General features: G+C 38.9%; 1 protein-coding gene across 1 annotated transcript; it reads right to left on the reverse strand.

Annotated features, from left to right (window-relative positions):
- Positions 1 to 4144: 4144 nt before the first annotated feature.
- On the reverse strand, positions 4145 to 24309 carry tspan11 (tetraspanin 11). The gene is made up of 8 exons (XM_042511655.1): positions 24136 to 24309; positions 21376 to 21483; positions 17940 to 18131; positions 14353 to 14427; positions 12544 to 12648; positions 11368 to 11526; positions 9952 to 10038; positions 4145 to 5566 (listed from the first exon to the last, which is right to left on the reverse strand). Exons 2-8 carry the CDS (start codon positions 21460 to 21462, stop codon positions 5507 to 5509), a joined length of 765 nt encoding a protein of 254 aa, XP_042367589.1. The 5' UTR covers positions 21463 to 21483; positions 24136 to 24309; the 3' UTR covers positions 4145 to 5506.
- Positions 24310 to 24426: the final 117 nt, after the last annotated feature.

Below are 24426 nucleotides of genomic sequence, written 5' to 3' on the forward strand. Positions count from 1 at the left end.
CCCTCATACAGGGATGTTGTACTGAGGATGTAATGTATGTAGTTCAGATCAGAAAGTAGTCCCTGCTTAGCAACAAGCAGCTGAGCTGACAAACACAGCGACCACGAGTGGTTGGGATAACATTACAGTACTGTAAAACAGCTGGCCAAGGCAATGAGATACCGCAACAGCATATTTTTACATCTAACTTGTAAATTAAGGGTTTATTTGGACCAACCAGTGCTGGTGATTGTTGACTACAATACAGAACAGTTGACAAACTAACTAAATGACTAACAAGACTGAAACAGTTTTGGTGAGTTTTATTTTGTTTCTGTCAAATTAATAAGATGATTAAGCTAGCTAGTCTTAGTTCAGTGAAAGAGAGAAACTTGAATTTAGAAAGTGTGTTGTATTTCTCTGTTTAAGGATATATAAGTAGAGAATACAACCTGTCTTGACATTTTGTGCATATACTGTATACCCTGTAAATTTCAACAAGGTATGAAAATTAGATACCACCCAAGCCCACTAGCTAGGAAGCTAGCTGGTGTTAGTGATGTCTGTTGGACACCTATGGTTTCACACAAAACTAAATGGTACTATGACATACTTAACACACACTGTGATTTTCTCGAATTGCAAAATCATCTTTTAATAAGACAAACCTCATATCTGTAATTCATGGGTCAATTCAAACTGGATCAAAAGTTATTTTTCTCTTGTTGTTGACTACCGTACATATTGTTTCCATTATAAGGTCCCATAGGAGACATCGCAAAAGGGGGAGACTCCCCTCCATAAATCCTGAAGAAGACTTGTGGAACTTGTGCAACTTCAGACTTGCTACATTCAGAACAAAACGTGTTACAGAAGCCCTTTCCCACACATCTATTATGCTTAAGGCACCTCACTGTTCGATCACCACAACTCCTGCTTAAATATTTCTGCACATATTGAACACAGGTGCACTTACTGAGACCATAGCTGTGTTTGCCAAAATATGTTTTACAAGAGCACAACAAACGCCTTAAAGACACAGACAACCCATAAATCAAGAGCATTATAGCACACTCACGTGCAAAGAGACATATATAGAACTGTGAACAATTAAATGCGTTCATTTCAAATTCAGAAACGGCATCTGTACTTTTTTTTGGGCTCATCTCTGGAATTATTTGCTTTGTATTCTACTTTATCCGTGCACATGCAAACGCACATTCACAGTCGACAGATAAGTGATATTGCAACATGTGTTCTTTAGTAACTTCATGGGCTGTTCCATTGAAATATTGTCCCTACGGCTACAATGTGAAGAGGACAAAGAGAGTAAGAATGTGTGTGTGCTTGTGATGCAAAGAGGCCTCAACACATGGGAGTAGTGAATCTCCAGCTGCTCCTAATTCTCCCTTATGGGTCTGTTCTGGCAAAGGGTGTAAACCACATGCTAATGTGTGCAACCTCTGAGCTGTGTGTGTGTGTGTGTGTGTGTGTGTGTGTGTGTGTGTGTGTACGCATGTATGTGTGTTTCTATCTTGTCAGTATTAGTGTGCCCTTTCTCTGCATCGCAGTATGTGTGACATCTGCAGGAAATGAGAGCCATCCTCCTATAGCTGATGAAGACAAAGGGACAGACAGACTCTATGGGCTCACTGAAGCCAAACTGTTGGAGAACATCCAAACTCTTTTAAAACTTTTTGCCCTTTTTTCCTAAATGGGTGACGATGATAGATCGCTCTGAGCTGACAAAGTGTCTTGTAAGGAATCTGGAGCCATGGGGAACTGAAGAAAAAGGGAAACGCTGTGCTTCAATGACAAGTAGTTAGGTCATATGGCAACAATATAGCACAAACAATAACGCGCACACTCTTTGTGCATGGCATTGTGTTTAATATGTGGAGACTTTGCCTCAACAAGAGCCTAAAACCACACAAAACTGCACTAGCCCTGCATAATGAATAAATGCGGTTTGGGCTGCGAGATTTTCCGATGTGGAAATGTGGGAGACCCCACACGTACAAATAGCTTTCACAATGTCCTCTTAATGTAGCCCACACACTTCATGATAATGCAACCAATCTCAACCTGAGATCTCACTGCAGTTTACATTATCTTGCACGACTCTGACACTGCTTATTGTGTGTACACTAATGTCCACAGAGTGAATACAAGGAGACAGGTTTTAAAAGATGCACGCAAAACTGCGGCTGTAAAAACACGCCGAGAACGGTTAGGACTATTCAGAAGAGCAAATTGGATCTGACGTAATAAGAGGGCCCTTATGAAAAACAGACAAGTGAATCATTTTTTGTATGAATACCATAACGTTTAGTTCTCATAGGTACAAAAACACAACAAAACACTTGCAAATGATCCCTGCATTCATGTGGTGCCGGAATAAGCAGACAAATTCCCAACTGGAAAAATTGACATTAACACCCCCTCAAGTTGGAACAAAAAGCCGGAAGGTGGGCGAAAGTTTTGGTACACAAGTTTATCTGAGCTGGCGTCATATATGCAGAAACGTGGCCAAATGTTCAGAGGCAGAGTGGGACCAAGTCATTGCTGTCCAAGTTGCAAGTCTTTGCACTCAAGCCTCATGTCCAAAGTCAAGATAGGCACGTCTCGAGTCAAGACCCGAGTCCTAAACTTTAAGTTTCGAGGCCTAAACAAGTCAGTATGCGCTCCTCATTAAATGTAATCAGACTAGGAAAATTCCAAGAACACACCTTCAAATGAGAACAATACCTCAGAGTGTCGGCGAAAATTTTGGTTCAGAAGTTGAGTTGATGTCATATATGCAGAGACATGGAGGACCAAAGTGAATGTTCAGCTGATGGCAGAGGTGGGACCAAGTCATTGCTTTGCAAGTCAAGACAGTCAACTAAGTCAACAAAGTCTCAAGTCAAGTTCCAAGTCCTGAAATTTGAGTTTTGAGTCCTAAACAACTGATAATACTCTCCTCACTAAATGTGATCAGACTGGATAAAGTCATGTCAACACACCCACGAGTGAGAACACAAGTCGGCAAGTCTGCACAAGTTTTTGTACACAAGATACGGAGTAGACATCATATATGCAGTTGTTAAGTCTTTGTACTTGGGGGAAGTAAGGTAAATAAGTTAAAAGGCTCAAGTCCAAGTGAAGTCAGAAGTTGTTAAAATCCAAGTTGAGTTGCAAGTCTTTTTTTTTTATTTTCTTGTATTTTATCAGGTTGAGTCTATTGTCATCCATTTGTAACTTGGGTTGGACTTGAGACCAAATCATGTGACTTGAATCAACACCTCTGGTTGATGGTAATAGACTTTCATTGATTCACATATTCTACCTCAAATTTTTGGTTATATGTCATTTGAAATATCACTTTAGGTTGTACCTCTTATTTTCTGTCCATGTAGAGTGACCTGAATTAGTTAGAAAAGTTATTTATTAGCATAAATCAGGTAAAATAATATTTAAGAAATTTTAGAGGATGTTCTGGTGTAACAACAAGTCTGTGATGAAATCAAACTGTTAATGTGTTGTTGAAATGCTCTGACCAATTAATTACAACACATCTCTTTTGTAGCATCAATGCATCAATGTTGTGTCTACATTAAAGTTCATGAGCACACCAAAGTCAGAAGAAACGACTTTTCAGCTCCGGAAAAAGGATCATCCAAGGAGCATATAAAAGTAGAAAATATCAAACATGTTTGATCCTATTTGACAAGGTTCTGTGAGGCCCTGAACACATCAGAGATGACAAAAATAAGTCTTTACAAACACAGTACTACAAAACCATCAGGTAGGAGTATTCTCTGCCATTAGGGAATGTCATTTTGAGCATTAGGTGCAATCAAACTAGCCGATTTATGCTCTATTTTAGAAACCAGCAGGATTATTTGACACGAAAAATTTAATTGCAAACCTGTACCCCTACAAATGGAAAACCTTTGTCTCCCTCTAGTGGTTCACTGCTACAACTGACAGAGCCCATAGGAGGCTGTGTTGGAGAAATGTCATATGCTGCACAAATTGTACTGGGACAAACTTTTGCCCAGAAAAATAAACTGACTTCACTGACATAATGCTCTCATGATCATAGTCTCATCAACTACTGCCAAACAGCAATCATTGCTGCCCACTTTTCAATATGTGTTTTCCATTAACACAATGCGATCTGTTAATGCAGCAATAATTAAACTTTTATTTGAGTTTCGTATCAATATTTTCAATAGCACAGTCAGTAGTCGGAGCACATGCCAATGTCATATCTCATCATAAACCATCAACATACTTTAGCACCTTTTGAGTTAGTCAGTGGAGAAAAACTAGAGCCACAACGTCCCTTTATAGAGTCTTGGTTTAGCTGCTGCATCATTGCAAAGAATATAAATGAAACAAAAATGACAACTAAATATTTCATTTTTACATCTTTGAACCAGAAACAACACAGAACATATTTCTCTTACTTTATAACCCATAATAGGCCAGCCAAGTCTTCTCACTTCAACAGTACGGCAGCAACAAGGCCACTCATTGTTGCATGAGTAATAGCTATGGGAAAAGGGATGGCAAGTGATAGATTAGGCAGTGAAAAGAAACATAGTATATGCTTTCTTTAGCTCTCATAAAGGTCAGCTGCTTCACTGTAGAGATTGAAAGCTGAGTGTGTCTAGGGAAAGGATGAAAATTGGTCTACAATCCACAGAAAGTAATGTTTGTTAATGTTAAAATCCATCTGACATGTACATTTATCTTTAGTGTCACACAAAGATAAATAGCTTATTTTGAGGTATTGCAAAATTCTGAAGGGTAGCATACAGTTATAATTTCACACACAGTACAGTATATGGCCAGTGTTAACCACTAGGTGGAGTTGCAGATTCAGAAATTTGAGAAAATGACTTTTTCCTTTGCTTATTAGATTGTGATAAGGTCTAAATGTTTGCAACCATACACTTAAATAGCTAACCTACAATTTAACATTCACTGCTGCTATTTTCAGAAATATATAGCCATAACTACAAATATAAAGATAATAAACTTCAACTGCTGCCGTGTATCACAGTGCATTGTCAGCTCCCTTTAAGATTTCAGGCACAGCATTAGTACATAATTATCTACCAGCAGAATTGTGAAAGAGGCACATTGTGTTTACAAACTATACAACCAGATATACCTTTCCTCATTAGCAGTGACACCAGAGTAAACTTTGGATTATTAGTTGAACTGAGCAGAGTGCATTAAGAGTATGTCCCTTTCTTTGGTCCTGCTCAAAATAAAGCACGCATCCAAGCCAAGGCAATGATGTAAAACAGACATGTTCCAGTAAGCAAAGATCGCAGTCAGAAATGTATAAGCCTGGTTTGATATGCTTTGTATGAACAGCATAATTTGTTTCTGACTGCAATGTGAGTGACCTGGAATATGTCTCTGCGCTTGGCTTAGGTCAGAGTTCAAGATTCAGAGGTTGTAGCTTAAGTGTCAGCAGGTCATTGCTCCATCTCCCTGCTGAAGGTGGTGTGTTGTGGGTCTGGTGTACTCAGTAAGGGTCCATCTTGATCCTTCTGTACAAGCAGCTGGTGAAAACCATCCCACAGACCTGAAAACAGGAAGTGTTGGGTCAGAAACTGCTGCTCCATGACACCACGGAAGACTGCGGGAGGCCTGAATGCTATTGACCGTGAGGACAGAGAGGGGTTAAAGGTGATGGGGGTTAGAGACGGCTGGAAAGTATGAAGGTGGTTACTATGGGGATGGCAGCAGCCAAGCATCCATTGCTGCAGCAACATGTGTGTGCACAGGCTTTCACAAATGCAAATAAAGCGCTGGGGTCAAAAAGATGATTTAGTAGTCCATTTTCTTTACAGCAAAATGCTCCAGAACCGAAACTAAACTCTGGTGACAAAGCAATATTAAGTAAAACAATGACGGCTAAACACTGTGCATCAAATAATTTGTCTGTTCATAACCATAATTTTGCATTCTGCATCAGAAATCAGGGCCTAATGTTGACCACAGACACATTATGTTAATGTTAACAATTTAACAAGTACAAACCACATTTATTAATGTCAGGAAAAGCTAACTTTTATAAAAATTATAAAACAAATTAAAAAATGTCGTATTTGCTAAGACGTTCACTGCATCCTGACAGCAATACATGAGACAGATTCTCTATGAAAAAAAATATTGCTCTTCCTCCTATTAGTGCCTCTAGAGGCATTTTCTAGAATTAAGAAAAAACAACCAATCAGAACCACGGAGTCACTAACGCAGCTGTCAATCATGTCACTCATTGCTCGTTATTTTCAGTCAAACTTTCAAACCATGTAGCACTGAAATATAAATCCAGATTATGTAACTGTAATGCCAAATTATTGCCTCAAATGTGTACAGAAACATATTGTAGTAAATGAGAAAGTTTGTGACCCAGCCACCTGGTTGAAAACATTCAAGCTTAATCCATCCATTGGTCAAAAAAGACTCTCATTTTACAGCTAAACAATACACAAAGTTATGTTTCTGTACACATTTGAGTTGATAAATAGGCAATGCAGTAACAGAATCTTGACTGTTATTTGATCAGCACCGCCTGGTTTGAAGGTTTGACCGCAGCTCACGAGCAGTGACTGACAGCACGGCGCACTAAGAGAAGGCAGAGGAAAATTCTTTCTTTTTTTTTTTTTTTTTTTTTTTAGATTATCTGGCTCATGCACTGCGGTCAGGATAACAAGAGTTATAAACAAATTACTTTTTGTCATATTTGCTAAAAAGGTTATCCACTGCAGCTGTAACATTACTTGATACATTCACCCTTTTCAAGTTAAGTAAGACTCTACTTGCTACGTCGCTGACAAATATGGTTTTGACCCAGAAATCACATAATTGCTGGACTGTGGATCAAAAGTTAAAACTGCATGCTTTAGCTAGAAATTAGATATTTTTTAACAAAAGGAGTCACGTATTTACTACCCTATTACAAAATGGTACTCCAATATGGTGTTCTCTTAAATGAAACTGTGGTGTATAAATCCTCTAAAATAAGCCAACGCTGCTGTTTCAGTGTCAAGGGTTTCTACATTCATTAAGACACATGATGTGATACTGTAATCTCTCGGCACCAGGGTAAGCACACAGATGAGTGCAGAGCCTTTAAGAGATGAGATCTGACTCACAGAAGCACTATATACTATACTGTACTACTATAGAAAAGGTCCAAAAATAAAGTAAGAACAGCAGAAAGAGATATTGACCTAAGCCACTGGGCCTGCCAGGCTTGATGGATAAACAGGCAAATGCCCAGATTCAATCTCTGAGTCTCTAAAAGCCCTCTGAGAAAGCCTTATTGAGCGAGTCTGCATTGTGTTTTGACTCATCACAATCTCTCTTCAGGCAGGCTTTTGATGATTTTTTTCACTTCTCTGCCACCACCGGTGATGGATATGCAGAAAGAGTATATTTTGGCTCAGAGAACCATGAGATAACAGGAAAAATTAGAAAAAACAGTCTCTGCTTTTTTTTTGTTTTCTTGAGGCCTCATTTCAGAAGACAGGAGGATACTGATACAACAAAGAAATGACGTAACAGTAAAAACAAAAAAAGAAACAAAGAAAACACTCAGGTCCTGTTGGATGGTAGATGTCTGTTAAAAATGTTTATCTAGGAACCTTAAAAAGAGCTCCAATCAATCAACATTGAAGAAATTTAACATTCATGATAGCCAAATCTTTTTTAGCACACGTCTCTATAGCAACAACACTAACACTCTTCCTAAATGATGGTGTGCTTGGAGGTGTGTGAATAGAAATGATAGAAAAATGAAGCGAAAAACAGCATTAGTATACAGTGCAGTATCTCTTCTAAAACAAATACAGGTATGGTGATTACGCCTTCTAATAAAAGATAATTATCCAAAAACTGCGTACCAAAGTCCCTCACAATAATTTGCCATATAAGTAGAAAATATCCTGGGGAGTGATGATAAGGTCAGTGATAAGGTCTTTCTGCTGGTTTTGCAAGTTTTCCAGAAGATGGAAATATCAACAGGCAAAATGTCCAGTGGGAAATATGCCAAATAAACTCATTAATCGCATATTAAATAGCCCAATACAGTATGACATGAAAGATATGTTGCAAGATTTTGCAGGATTTTCATAACTTCATTCACCGAGGCAGTCCATAGCATACACTACTTCCATGGTAGTCCGATTGTCTCTTTGTGTGTTTGGTGTTTATTGCTTTTTAAATTTAGGTGTTTTCCATATGGCCAAAGTTCTGTAATATTTACAGCCACATTGGCCAGCAAAGAGTCGAGCGCAAACCTGAGAGACATACACAACTAAAACCTTGGTACATACTGCAAACACACATTTCACCGTAGGCAATTTTCAGTTCCTTGTCAGCCAGGTACTTTATAGTCTGAGGCCCCCTGTGTAAAGATGCAAAACATGACTCTTGCCAACATCAGCTTGCAGAAGCAATTGCATTTTGATTAATCAAGCCATTCTCATGATGTGTTTGACCTTTATCACTTCTTCATCAGCCACAACAGCCCATTATCACAACATGCAGGGCAACAATCTGCAATAAACAGCCAAAGCCAGGCAGCTGCATGCTTCACACTCAGCGAAACACCATGTAACATACACATGTTCATTTAGCACACACGTAGCCCACAGATTAAACACAGAGCGGCCGACCACAAGGACAAACATGCAGTCAGATATCAAATTTTTCACAGTGCCTTCCAACCTTTTTCTCTCCAGTTGATTAAACCACAAAGCTGCCCTAGAGCTAAATCACAATGTACCGAAGTCCTCTTCCTCTTCTTTATAGAGCAGATAGATAAAGCAGGCTGTCAAGACGGCCCCGGCCAGCTACGGTAACACCACACACACACACACACACAAATACACATCATAACACACAGTGCAATTCACCATAGACAGGTTAGTGTGGTCACACGAGATTAAGTGACAAAAACTAGTTGATTTAAAATGAATTTAAACAAATCTGTGATATTTCAGTCAGTAACTAGAGACAAGAAAGTATACACACATGAAAACAGACTGGAACAGTTGACAAAGACAGGGCGTACAGTAAGTCTACAGTGCAAAAGGATGGCAAACATATGCTTGGATTAAAACATTTTAAATTGCTATACAGGCTTAAATAGCAATTTGGCTTTACATCTATTTATCCCAGTATGTTCTGTATGTTCAGCACCTCATCTGTAAGTCCAGCATAATCTCGGTTAGATCACTTGGGGATGAAAAACGATCTTGAAATAACAGCAAGCTTTATTTTTAAATTCCTTCGTCACAGACTGGTGATCTCTCAGCTTTTTTTTTTTTAAACCTCAATAGTTACAGTAGAGAACGTCTGGCCTTGTTCTGTGTTCCCATGTTCCTGATTAAAACTGTTCATCCAGAACCTCACGTAAAATGGTCATGGACATTGAAGGGCATATCGGTCATATAAATGTCACTGGAAAGAATCAGTTCAGTTTTGTTTGGTCTCAAGTTTCCCTCAAGTTAATTTGCAAAGAGAGAGTGCAGAGATACAAGAGGACTGACAGGCAGCACAGAATTACAATAAAAAGGCACCCTTGTTCGCCTCGTTGACCTCTGTGAGGCTTAAAAGCTCGAATCCATCTCAGGCTGGGATAAATCAAATAACAGGAATGAACAAAATCGGATAATGATGACTAGTGAGAGACTAGAGGGAGGTGAAAAGAAGTTTCCATTAAGAGGTTGTTGACCTTCATAGGTACATTTTCATTAATGGAAAAATTAAAACCCATTTGTCTGGGCTGTTTCAACAAAGGACAGTATTCATATGCAAAGATAAAAGCGGTCTCTAATTTTTGATAAAATAATCACTGGGACAGTATGAAACACAGTTTACTCGGATTTAAGACTGCGGAACAGCATTCTGCTTCCTCAACAACGATCTGAGCTGCAGCACATATCGTATTTTACTTACCTGCAGACAGGCCACTCCTATTCCCACAGCACCTATCACCAACAGGTGGTCCGCCAGAAACTGCTCCAGCTTAGTGATGCATCCACCCTGCAGAGTCAATGGCTAAAAGAGTTAAAATCATATCACAGATAATGCATACCATTACACAGACAGCCATTAGGCCTGCACAGCCTTTAAAGCTTGCCTTGTCTGCAGCTCTGCATGGCTAACTTCCAAACTGTGAACAAGAGAACCCATCCTGCAGAGAACATGTTAGTTTATACAAGCTAGTTTACTCAAGGCTATTTATAATTTAAAGCCCCCTTTCACTCAAAAATGTGTTTTTCCTCTGTTGATGTTGCCTAAAATGTCTGATCTTGTGCAATGTTTATCACCAGAGAGGTGCATTTCTCTAAAATCTGAGATTCAAACATCCCCCAGCAGGCTAGATTAGGTATGTCACATATACAAGAGCCAATCACCATCTCATACAGGAAACGTATTGATGGACGAACAGACTTTGACACAACACCACCAAAGACATCTGAAACCTCCAGCAAGCACAAAGTGGACTTGGCAGAGAGTTAGAGTTTGCATTAGAAAGGAAAGCGCAAGCAAATTTCTCTTTAGAGAAAGAGAAGATACCCTGTTATTAAAACTACTACATGTAAAAACAATGTTAAAATATTAAAATTAGCACAAGTATTTTACATTATTTAAAATGTGTCTGGAGTAGGACTCATTCTTTTCATTCATTCTAAGGCCCCAACAGAACAGAATTTAGACCTAGGGGCGCCTAGGTAGCTCAGTTGGTAGTGTTGGTGCCCTGTACACAAAGTCCTCGCTGCAGTTCAATTCTGGCCTCGGCCCTTTGTTGCATGTTGTCCCCTTTCTCTTTCCCTGTCACGCTTAAGATGTTCTGTCCATTAAGGCTAAAAACTCCCCCCTCACATTTTTTTTTTTTTTAAACTTAGACCTAAATATAGTATGAGATATATAGACGTGTTTTGGTTTAACTCTAAGGGTGTATCCTCACACCTTTGCGTATAATTGTACTGTGTGAATCAAGAGGGGGAGCTGAAAGTGACAGTGGAAAAACTCCACCTGAGCAGCATGGATAAGCATTCAAAACCTCATCTTTTATTCATTTCCAGGGAGCTCATTTTATCAAAGAACAGCTTCAAACTAAAGTGTTTTCTCTCTTTCTGTCTCTATTTTAGTTCAAGAAGGGAAAAACCAGGGCATGGGAAAATCTAAAAAGCACTCCAGTGATATTTTCTTCAAGCAGCAAGCAATGTGCGGTGAACATTTTAGTCAGTCAATAGAAAATTCCATAAATCCAACATTATATTTATATACAAGTTTATATAAGAGTTTGACTCAACATGGTGCTCATCGTATGACATTTTTATTTCAAAAAGTGTGTAGTCCACTAACCTCCACCTTGTAGATGTTGGAGGGGTGGTCCCTCTTGCCACAGTGAGGGGTGATGGTCTTACAGCAGCTGTCGGGCACCATCCTGCCTTCTGCCTGCTTTGATGAAATATACACACTCGCCATCCAATCATGGGAGTTGTTGCTGCCGCAGCACTTGAACTAGAGAGACAGAAAGAGGAGAGCAAAGGGGTTGATTTCATGATGTCACACTATTAGAAAAGCAAAAGTCACTCTTTTTTTTAAGCAATTTAACTCAGATTTGTTCAGTTCAAACCAATTTATCAAATCGTTATTCTTTAAAGTATTGACAATTCTTGCGACTGAAGGGAGTTGCCCTCTTCTGTCTCAGGGGCTTGGGCAAAATGACTTAAGTTCTGACTATTTCACTTGTCAATTTGGAGCAATACTATGAGCAAACCCTAAAGGATAACACAGAACTCAGAATCTCAGTGCAATACAAAACTTCTTCATATTTGGAAGCTGCAGACTGAGTCATTGAAAATGAATTTCAGTACTGCGCAAATGTCTTAGGCCACCTTAAACGTTGTTATTTTTGCAAGGTTGTAATGATTATACATATATATCCTTATTTGTCAGTAGTCTCTTTACTAAAATACGACCAGAACATACAGGAAATCTGTATACAGTATTAAAAACACAAATATTTCAGAATAAAATAACTTTAGTGTGACATGCCTTTCCACTTAGCATGTCTTGAACTCTCTTAGGCAGACAATGAGATTGATAATGTTAATCTTCTGGCGTATATACATCCAATTGTATTCAGGTCATATCCAAAGCTTAATACTGATTGTCTGCGCTACCGTTTGTTATCGTTGTACGATTCCATGTTTCACACTAAATATTGACGTCAGTCTGGAGAAACCAATATGTCCTGACTTTTTTTGGTGTATGCATTTGTCAGCATTTTTGGTGTATGCATATATATGTTCTCTGTGTTCTTTGTTTGTATCTTAATAAAGAGACTGAGAAATATATATATATCCTCATTACAACTTTGCTAAAACAACAAATCTATGGTGGCCTAAGACCTTTGCACAGTATTGTATTACAAAGTTAGACTCTACTTGACTATGCCAGCTGAAGAAAAGTGCAGCATATAATGTTTCATAACTCAAACAAAGCCTCAGAGGCTTTTATAAATATTGTCCATACGTCCTGTTGTAGTCTGTCCACGGCTAATGTGATGGCCTCCCTCCCTGGCTGGGCGTAGTTTTCGCTCATAGTCTGGTTGAGATGCTGCTTCAGCTCTTCACTCAGCTGGAAATGAGGAACAAAAAGAAAGAGCCGCAAACAGTGAGAAAACACAGTGTTTGAGCTTAAGAAGGAGGAGAAGTGTTCATGGAAGAGAACTAAATTTATTTTGTAACCACAAGCTGCTTCATTTGTTACAGATGCAACACATCAAATGCAAAAAAAATGTGCATGAGCAAAGACTTAAAAGGTGAGAGAGTGTTGAAGTGATAAGCCTGACAAAAGTGAAAGAGTGGGTGGATTACGACGAGATAGACAGGTAGCAACTCCCACGCATCTGTGAGAGCTGCGATAGAAAAGACAGATGAAAAATACACTGCAAAAAATAGACTTTAAATATAGCCATTGATGTGTGGATATGTTTGTGTGCACCCATGTGTGCACACACACTGGAGAGACAAGAAACAGGGAGAGAGGATGAGAGCCCTTATCTTTAAAGTGATTCTATCCTGTGCTGAACCCTTTTCCATTATAATAAATCTCGGAGCTTGCCCGCAGATAGCATGGTGCTCTTTTCAGTCCTAGCTGAGTGACAGGCAGATGTTTGTGAGATAACAAGATACTTCAAACTGTGTGTTCGACAAACCCCAGACACTGAGCAAGACGCTCAGTGCAGGTGGCATCTGACAACCCATATACATGTATAGAAGCAAGAAGAGCTAAAAAGAAAAGCTAAATGATCTTCTGCTTCTGACTCATCATCGCCCATGTCCTTTGAAACCGAACAAAGATCAGTGAGAAACCTTTTCGCTTTTGGAAAAAAAAAAAAGACTAAAAAAGAGAAAAAGAAATCAGCTGACTGCAATAAAATCACTGAGGGGGGTCAGATGAGCCAAGGAAACACAGCAAACAAATGGCGTTATCCATATATATTCGTTGACAGGCACATAGAATTGCAAACTTGTGTATGTACTGCTGTAAAATTTAGTTTTTGGTGAGGAACTAAAAGTAAATAAAGTATTAGTTTAAAGTATTTTTGATATTTTTATAGTAATACAAAACAGATATTAGAAGCCACTGATATATAATATATATTGAAAACATTTTTGAAGCAGGTTTTTTATGTTTTTCATGTGGAGGACAGTTATATTAAAGGTTGTTTTATAAATTTATATGATTGAATTTGTCCTCATTTAAAGGTGATGTAAAAAACAAAAATTTAAAAAAAAATAACAAATTTCCACTATGGTGGACAAAAAATATCTATTCTATTCTTTTGGGCTAAAAAGACTTCAGTTATTTTACTATATAGAAGAATTCTTTGTTTTCCTGGTACAAAAGGAGGAATAAAGACCAACAAAAGCAAAATAAATTAAAAAAAAAACATTGTTATAGGCTCAGAATTTCACAATTGTTGCATTCCTAAATGATGCCCTGGAGTCTGTGTCTGCCATAACAACTGTTCAGTTTCTGAACTCAGCCATAAAAAAATTGATTTTTCTGAGATGGTAATCAGGAAGTAAGTTAACATCCCCCTGAAGGAGAGAAAACTCTGAATAGCATTTTAGTCTCTATTTTACAGTTCTGTTTCAGAGTTTTCACTGCAGAGCTTTAACTATTTTTGCAATAAGTGCTGCTCTTCAACACACACCCGGAGGGCCAACACAATCTGTGCCACTCAAATCTAAATAGCGATTCAAACATTCTCCCCGGAAAAACACGCACCCAAAACATCCACTACCAAAAATGTATACAAATATTTTCACTTACCCTCTGGTAATAGACATAAGCCAGCACTCCAGCCACCAGTTCTATCAAGAAGATCAACAGCAGGCAGAAGAAATACTGTGAATGAAACAGGACAGGGAGAGGTTACGAGAGGAGGCACTTCAGTAAATTAAGACAAAAAAAACTCACTTTCATCCAGATAGTTCAGCTTCATAGTCATCAGAGCAGTTCTCTGCTGAGCTACCTCATCTGAGAAAGTTGCTGACGCTCGTGACGGCTCAATAAAAACTTCCATCAACTGTGCTGCATCTGTCACTTCTAACGCAGATGGAAATGACGCACGGAAACAGACGAAGCAGAAATCAATCTGACAGGCTGTAGAATCAGATTTCTCTCGGGCATCTTTTAAAGAGCCCTCCACACTGCTCCAAACGAGTTCCATTATGTATCATTATTAACTTCAAAACACCATCTCAGCAAAAAGTTAATTAAGTAGAAATAAATATTAATCATCAGCACATACGTCCATTTGTATTTATCAGTAAAAAAGGAATTTAATGGATCAGACATCAGATTCATGAAGTTAAAGAAGTACTTGGCCGATTCTGTAACTGTGATGCCTATTTCTCACCTAAAATGGTTTCAGAAACATATTTTAGCTTACTTATTAACTAAAATGTGAGATAGTTAGTTTATACTCTGCTGCAATATTGTGTGTTGTGTCAAAACCTCAGATAATATGTTTGAAGGCATGATAATACAATAGCAAAATAGCACCTATTCATTCCAATTGAGTTGTTCCCCTGGCACATAAGCCAATAAAAAGTTTGTAGCTTGTGGCTTTATTTCTGCAGTAGGCAGCCTACTGAATATACGCATTCTTTTTCTTCCGCTGGCCCCGCTTGCAAGTTCCCACTTGACTTAAAGATTTCACATTGTGATGACATCACAGATTTTTAAATCGCTTTTCTCAGCTTACAGAAAGTTTTACAAACATGAAACCACCATGGCTTAAAAGTTCATCAAAGAAAGATTCGTAATTGAGCCGCAGGGGATTTTTCTGCAGCAATACGGCAAGTGGCAATTGGAAAAAACTGAAGCAAGGCTGAACAGCTTTCCTGGGGGGCCTTCTCAAAATGAACAGGCTCGCTTTACGTCAACCACCAGTTGGAGCATTTATTGGTCTGGTTCCTCTTAAGCAAAAGTGAACGCCGCAGCCCTTTCTGTCTGATTTTCTCTGGTCATGTAGCACCAGTTTCAAAAGTATTTGTGTCTTTTTACTGCAAAGACAGCCCAGTTTTATGAAAATCTTTCCAGCAGTGGATTACTTCTTTAAATAAAACACAAGATCAATTCCTCAGCAGCTAAAAACTAAAATGTCGAAAAATAAATACTGGTGGCTCTAATTGTGAGCTTTATCTGTCATGATAAGCACTGTTGTACGTACTGAAACACAGGGGATAGTTATATAAACTGTGTAGCGAATACATCGCCCACACATTTAGGGTGCTCTGACAGTTGCAGAATGAGTAAGATCAAAACTGCAGCTTTCTCAAGCTAAAATAACTCAAGGATAAACTTTTGTGTGGTTATAAAATAGCTCATGTACCACACACATAAACACGGGTCATGCCATGAAATGGAAATGCATTAATTAGGCCGACCTGTTGCAAACACAACAGTGCGACGTCAGAAACAGCAGTGCTTCACGTGAGACCGTTATTGAGCAACAGATGCTACTATTCAGCCCGCGTGACTCTTAAAACTAAGTGAAACCACTGGTCAAATAGAAAGCTGCAAGGGAGCAATAATCCCACTGAATTAATATACAGACACTTTAGCAAATGTTCTCCTCTCTTTTTCAGTAACTATGTCATGCAGCCTGCTCAGCGTGTTTCAGCTCTGCTCAAACACTTCAGTCTCTGTGCGCCTGCTGCCCCCACAAAATGCTACGTTCAATCTTTTCTTCTTTTTTTTTTTTTTTTTTACACAAACACATACTGAAATCACTCATTAATCTCCTAAAACTCTAAAACTATCATCGATACAGTCGGTATTCAATCAAGACACACGACAGACTTCCAAATCCTCTACACCTCTTCAATCCTGCAAGCCCCTTTTTCTCCTCTATTGCTCCATCCATCAACAGTAGATAGACAGACCTATAAATAGTCCTGCGGCAGTGAACGTTAACCTACCGCCTGCCTACTCTCCCATCGGGCCCTGTCTCTGTAAAATAATGAGGACAGTAAGGTCCCTGTCAGAGCCATTTGTCAGCATCCAGTGTTAGACCTTAGACCTGGGAGAGAAACAAGCAACCATTGCATGCGTGTGGGCGAGCATCTAGCTTCTCAGTGTAGACATGACAATCTAAGACCACTAACAAGTAGCCTGGACCTGAAAACACTGTGCTGCCCACATCATCATTCAAATTACATAACTTATGAGACAGCGCAGCATTTCAGATGTGTAACATAAGGAATCTCCAACCTTTCTATATCACAATATTTGCTAAATGTGTATTGCACTCATCCGTAAATGAGCATCCAGCGTAGTCACACTGGGAAAGCTGCCAGGATGCAAAATAAATCTGCTTGAATTTTGACTGTGCTGTTGATAGTTGTCCCACCATGCAATGCAGAAAATAGAGAAACCGTTCACATATAAAAGGTAGCAAACGTACTTAATATATCATTTCTTGTTCGTACAGAAACTAGTATTCAGAGAAAATAATACCCAATGTATTTGTAATAGGACTGTAAATCACCAGTGTCATCACAATACGACATCATATCGATTCTTTTAACAAGGATACAATATTTGCCGACATCATAAAGTCTGCTACGATACAATTTTGATTCAATTCAATTCAGGGGCCTTGTATCAATATGAGAGGATATCATCTGCCCATTTAACACATGCTTTTACAGAAGAAGCTGATATGCCTTTGATTTTTGCTTTTGATCATAAAAGATGAAAATATCATATAAATAATCTTAATAACTAGAACCAGTTAAAAGCAGTTAAGTTTACTTTAAGTTGACTCCACTGGCACACATCCAACAGCACAAAGGATAACTTAACTCTGTCTGTCAGAATGCTCTTTCTGGAAGAAATATTTTCAATTTAACCCAAACAATGATCTTTTTTGATCTCATCTTTTTCAGGGCTTTGTGCCAGTTAGCCATGAAGGCAAACTTCACCCAACAGCCATAATACAGGGATCGACATGACAGCTCAGCCAAATAACAACTGTCAAGGTTCACAGACAAAGCAATTGTTTTTGGCTCGTCACACAGTATTTACCTTAAGCACTTTTACACTGCATACATTAGCCTAGTGGCTAGCAGCTTAACAATTTACATGTATTATTTATACTTTTTCTTACTCATTGCTGGTCATTAAGTCAATTTGTTGATCCAGATCAGTGGAACGTTACACCACTAATTCTTCATAACATATCTTAAATTCTTACTTGTAGAGGCAAACACCTATGCAAACTATTTTTTTTATTTTTGTCAAGGCATCAAAAACTTTGAAGAATTAAGTAAGCAATTTTGCAGATCTGTCGAAATTAACATTCTGTTGTCACATACATGACCCCTACCCCCATGGGTCCCCTGTCTCACCGTGGACAGACAGCTTTTCTGCTCCCGGATGACAGCACAACAGCCCAAGAAGCCTGTAACCACCACCAGGCTGCCGGCCAGGATGAGGATATACGCTGAGACTGCAAAAGTGCTGGAGGCCAGCAGACTCAAGTAGTCACTCTTCTCCACTAGTGTCCAGACTCCTACACCCAAAACAGCTGCTCCACCCACCTGGCAGAGAAGGGGAGAGGGAGAGAGGAGGTGGTGGGGTGAAAATGGTATTAGAACATAAAGATAAAGAAAGAGATACAACGCAAAAGCTCTCAGTGCAGAAAAAGAGATGACAAGATATGATAAGGTCACAATAAAAGCACGGTGAAAGGGTATGATTCATAAAATGGAAAAAGATGAGATATGGATGACTTGAATAGGGAAAGAAAATATTGTGAAAACAGGTACCGTGTCATGGCACTTCACTCTTAAAAGAAAGACAAATAAAGAAAAAACTGTACAGCTTTTTACAGGGCAGAAAGTGACAAATAGGAAGCAAGTTCAATGCTATTAGATGAGTCACAAAATGCAACGTCATTAGAGGACAGTGGGCGAATGAAAAGAGGTTTTCGAGAGGAAATACAAAAAGAAACAGTGAGAAGAGGCCAGGCATAAAGAATAACAGTCGAAGGAGCGGTGGGACTTCAAAGGTCAAATCAGGGCATAATGACCACTTCCTCACAAACAATCCTGGATAACAGAGCCAGGGTGGCGTCCAGGATCTGTTCCTCTCATCAGTTTCGAAAGCGGACAGAGAGGAAATGCCTCAGAGAGTCTCTCCCCTTCATCCTCCCATTCCATTTCCGTCAAAAGTAAGATCCATAAAACTCACAACAACACAGCCAAGAAGTACCACTTGGATAAACAGGGGCCTGAGGGAGAAGACTCTTCCCAAACTGTTGCATATGTAGCACTTTTATTTTGAAGTAAAATTTGAGAAATCAACTGAATTGTAATAAATTTGCGTATGTTTCAACTGGATGTCTACAAGTATCAGACACTTAAATGTAATCTTTTTATAAATAACTTTTAACCAAATTTAAGACATTTTTTTGGACATATAATCCTTTGTTTATTCAAGAATTGCAGGTAAGTATACATTTAAGTGTACATTTAAACTGCCATGGCTTGGTTTTATCCACAGACTGTATAAATAATGGTTGTAGCTACTGCTACCACACCCATTGGTTAATGGACTGGCATTTTTAAGCCTCGAGTTCAGCATTTCAGCCATCACCTTTGTGTTTGTTTTAGCCAGAAGTAACCATATTTGAACAAGAGGGTGGAGCTGTGGAGGAGCAAAGTGTGGATGTGACACACACACTGCAGTGAGACCTCACAGCAGCGTGCCCTTAAATATGCGCAACTTTGGGCATTCATAAAAGGTTTAAAAAATTCAGCCAACCTGTACAGTTGTCAAGCTGTGCAGTTGTCATAAATGTTGAAATAAGCTATAGAGACCAAAACCATTTCTTGTACCAGGCTGTACGCATGTTTATTTCTGCATTTTAACATGGGGGTCTATGAGGATTTACTCCGTTTTGGAGCCAGTTTTAAGAGGTCATTAGAGGAACTACAGCTTCTGGCACTTACATATTGACTTTATTTTTCAGCCTTGGAGGTTGCCAGTTAGTTTTATCAAATCCAAATCCAGTATCGAAACTGCTTGAATACAAATCCTTTAAAATCCTATTTAGAAGGCATGCATTAATCCAATCTGCTGGGTCCGTATCAAAATGGATGGTTTTTTTATTTAGCAAGATGACTAGCTGAGTGTTTTGCATTCTGCTCTTTTTGAATTTGAAAAAACAGGAAATATCCTCCAAAACATCTACTGCCCTAATGACTGATGCACATTATCATGCTGCACTTATGGACAAAGAAAAAACAAAGTCTTAAAAAGTGATGTGAGTAAGAATATGGAGTAGAGCCTGTGACCCAAGGAGAAAAGGGAGAGTTTTAAGGTGTTGACCGAGTATAAACCCAAGTCTGATCCCTTTTCTCTCTTTAACCTCTCCCACACACACAACTGAAGTCTCTCTCTGTACACAATATTCTCTTTGCCTCAGACTTCAAAATGCTTCAAAGTGACCCAGACACTCTGCACAGTAGCTGTAAGAGCATACACTTATAGGAGCGAATTGCAGTATCATAAAGTGTGGTGCCAAAGAGCAGGTCTGACATACTGTTTCCCATCGAACACTGACAAGCCCTAAATAATCTATGACTCACTTTGGGCCGAGGCCATAGCTCAGCTTTTTCCCCACTCAAAACACTGCTTAATCCTCTCCCTGATTGTCTCTGTCTGTCTGCAGTATTTAAGAAACATTTCAGGACTGAAAAAAAGAAGTTCAGTGCCAAAAACTGCAGTGCCTCTTATGGCCACTTGAGGATGGTTCCCAGTGCCAGTAAATCTTTATAGACTCCTATGTTATAATGCCCAACTTTACAGCAAAAATAAACATGTTTACAACCTGGTACAAGAAGAACACAAACTTCTGGTCATTTTAGCTATTTTCAACATTCATGACAACTATACAAGAGCATTTTAATAAATCTCATCCATGTAATACTTTGTCTGCAAAATAATCACCTGTTTATTAATTACTCACTGTGTGTTACATTGAATTTATAAGGAAACTTTGTTTTTCCCCCATGCCTTCACGGTGAACAGAGAATCCAAAGAAAGGCAAACATTTTTGACTAATTGAGGTGAACAGGTGCTACGTTTCACTACAGCAAAGCTATCTCAAAACATCCGTTTAGAAACTTCAAAAATGTAAATTAAAACAGATCAGTACAAACAGTCTCATGCACAGCCAGATAGCTCATATGCACTTGCGTGCTCAGGGGGTGCTGGATGGAGCGGATTTAAATTGTAACATTTTAGCGAAAATGCATGTGTTTGGGAAGTACTGACTATATTTGACTGCATACATGTGACTTATTTTACTGCACATTTTACTGTTGTGTGAGAGTTTGTAAAAAGGTGTTTTAATATAGTTTTGCTGTTGTGACGGGTTTCCCAATGACTTCAATTCATGAAGAATGTCTGCCTTTTTCAGATTCTTTATTAACTGTGGTTTATTTTGTTTTCTTGGAATAACTTATGTATATATATGTATATTATACGCACACACATATACAATATTGACAAATCAATATCCACACCATGAGTCACAAACTGTTGCTGAGAAATAAAAGAAGTCATGGAGAGAGCTCTGCCTGCACTGCATTCACAGACCCGCATAAACCTCTGAATTTAGACAGAGGACACAGAGGGATATTCAAAATGTATTCAATTTTGTTCGAGCATCACACTGCAAGTAAATAGATGACAAAGTGTTATCACTGTAAAGTTTTTTTCTTCCCTGTAAGGTTTTTGTGAGTGTAGCTAGCTTGAACACTCCCAACTCTCACTTACCCAGAAGAGAAAGTTGAAAACAAAGAGCAGGTACTTGAGACACACTGTCAGCCAGTCCTCCTGGTCATCTTTATAAACCGCAGACATCTTTCTTCCTCCAGTTTAATTCTGAAATTGCAGAGGATAATGGGAAACACATAAACTGTGTGAAAAACAAATTGCAGGTGCATATTGCTCATATGACACCGAATATAAAGTCAGAAAAATAATTGAATTTCGTTCTTTCTGATAAAACACAAGTTTTGCTTCCACATCCCAAATCCCACAACCTTAATCTGAGGAAAAGAAAAATGAAACGGAACAAAAGGATCAAAAAGCAAACACACTAACACAAACAATGACAGGTAACTGCAGCCGTCCCAATTAGTCAGGCAAAATAGACCTACTCATGTCAAGACTCAGCTTATTGTCATATGACAGCTCTGCATAAAATGTGTGCCACAGCAGGTGAGCATAATCAGAGGGATTTTGTTTGCCAAAGGGATACTGCTGCCTGTCAAATGTCACAACAAACGCAGCATCTCAGCAGCAACATCAAGTCTCCTTCTCAGCATTCAAACTCTGCATGCTTTACCAAGTCAAATAAAATTACTGTTCTCACATCTGTACTCCTCCGAGCTGCACATAACTCCCAACTGATCACACAGTAGTATCAAGTCACAATCTCAGAGAGCCAACTGGAAAAGAAACAAGCCATGCTAACAAGCTAATACTATGGTATGCTATTACTGGCAATTTTGCCCATTTTCTAACTCCTTCTGCTGTACTTTTATGATCAAGGTCTCCACTGGGGTACATCTTATTAGCTGTTAAATGATGCAGCATGCAAGTTCAAAACATCATCTCTTGTTATATCCACAAACCACATCTTTAAATTATTCACAGCACTAAACAGATCATAAACCTATGCATATAATTGAGTTGAGCACAGTTTTATCTCTGTAAATACAAGGCCATGGGGTAGGAAGCACTAAGACCCATAAAAATGATCTACACAGTATCATTTAGGGAATAGCAGCTGTGGAAATAGTGCCGGTTTTGTGTTTGTTGAATATACACCAGCATAAGTCTAATAACAGTCTATAACAGTCAAGGCTGGTTGTATTTGTCTAGGAGGGAAAGTGTTGAATTTCTCATGATACTTACCCAGGTCTAAACTTCATAACCATCCCAGTGGCCTTATTGAAAGGGGCTGGTTCATCCTCATTACAATAAAGAACTTTTTTTTCCAGTGGTACAGTGACAGTGGTTATACAGATATGCTTGGGTTTTACGAAACTGCATCTGCCTTCACCCAGGTACAATGAAAGTTGATAGAGTGCCTTAGGGATGAGCTTTTTCTGTAGGCTAACCCAGAGGCTAACGTCACACCGGTTTCCTCGTCTAAAAGCCTATGGGATTTTTACATTGGATTGGATTACTGCTGAAAATAAACCCTGTGCCTATAAAGAAGTGTTTATAATACTTTCATGTTTTGTTCAGCAAGACAGTCTCCATGAATGAACACCCTTTCTGGATTTTTGAAGCCTGATTCCAATCACCAAAAGTGAAAAACTATTGTTAGGCTAAACAAACTACACTACAGTCGCACTTTTGCCGCAGCTTCAAAGTGTGTGAGTGGGGTATTCACTGACATATTTTATGTCATAGAACAAACTGTGAGAAATTTCTTAAGTTTGTGCTAAGCAAGGTATGCACTATGCGATTTTGGGCTGTCTCAAAGAAAAGATAATCATCATGACAGAAATGTGGCAATATCTTTGGTCGTGGCTCTTTCTTTAACACTACTGCCGCATAAATGGATAACGCACACCAAAAAAACATGTTGATGTCGATGGACGTAGGTCGTAGCCTGCGATTCAGTAGGTGATGTCAATTGCTCAGTTTGCATGCATCACACCTTATATCATATCAAAGTTTATAAAGATCCATGTTGCACCACGTAGCTTGCACTAAGCTTAAAAGGATGCAAAAAATCTCACAGTCTGCAGGAGGCTTTAGGTGCCAACATGCATTAAAAAAAGTATAAAAGTGTTGCTTGTTCATCAAAGAAAATGAAAATAAAAATTAAAAACATTGCCTGGGTTCGGATCCCCCTGGACCCCCCTACTCTGATGCAGGCAAAGCCCCCAGTGTCCTCAAATCCTAGAAACGCCCCTGGTTATATGACAACCCTGTCCTCATTTATCTAAAAGAGGACAGTTAAAGTTAATTAAGTCACCTGTGTCCATACATAGCGACTTATACTATTGATGCTCTGAGCAAAAGTCACCAGTAAAGTTTTATCCATCGCTATCAAAGAAAACATGCAATTTACGACTATCAATGTCGTGCTGTTTGTTTGATTTTTAATGTATTATTCAAATACAGTCGTTTAAACAGACAGCACGTGTCACTGTGGTATTTTTATAGCACTAAAGCTAGCTAACGTTAGCGGTTAACCGTTCATCCAGATGCTATCTGTCAACGTAAAATGGTTTCTACACGATTGATAATATGCCCTGCCTCGGAGATTTTGGACTTTGACCACAGTAGGTGTCCTTCGACGTCCACAACACAAGTGAATAAACGTCTTTTACGGGTTAGGACAAACTTTCATGCCTGTCTTTTTCGGGACGGGGTGTAGGCTCGAGCATCCTGAGAGAAAAAAAAACATCCCTCCACCTGCGTCGTTGATGCTCAGGACAAAGTTTAACCACAGTACCTTGTTGTTACGACGACAAACTAACGTTTTCGTCTCACAAAAGAGAAAAAACTCACCAGACAAACGTTGGATGGGGATAAACAACCTCGTTTTGGTGCTGTTCCCGTCAAATCACGGTGTGCGGCACTGCAGCAGTGAGCGTTTTGTCCAGTCTAGCTTGTTGCTTTCAGGGTGTCCGACAGCAGGTTTGTCTGATGCTGCCTTCAGGTGAAGCTCGGAATTATTGACGTTGAGAGGCGATAAAGGACTTTTACACTGAAAAAAAAATAATAGACTAACAAAATGAACCAAATCATAGAGATAGAATTTACTGTTATTTTATTTTATTTCATTTTGGCTTCAGATGT

Source organism: Plectropomus leopardus, chromosome 22 (assembly GCF_008729295.1).
Source record: "Plectropomus leopardus isolate mb chromosome 22, YSFRI_Pleo_2.0, whole genome shotgun sequence".
NCBI lineage: Eukaryota > Metazoa > Chordata > Actinopteri > Perciformes > Serranidae > Plectropomus > Plectropomus leopardus.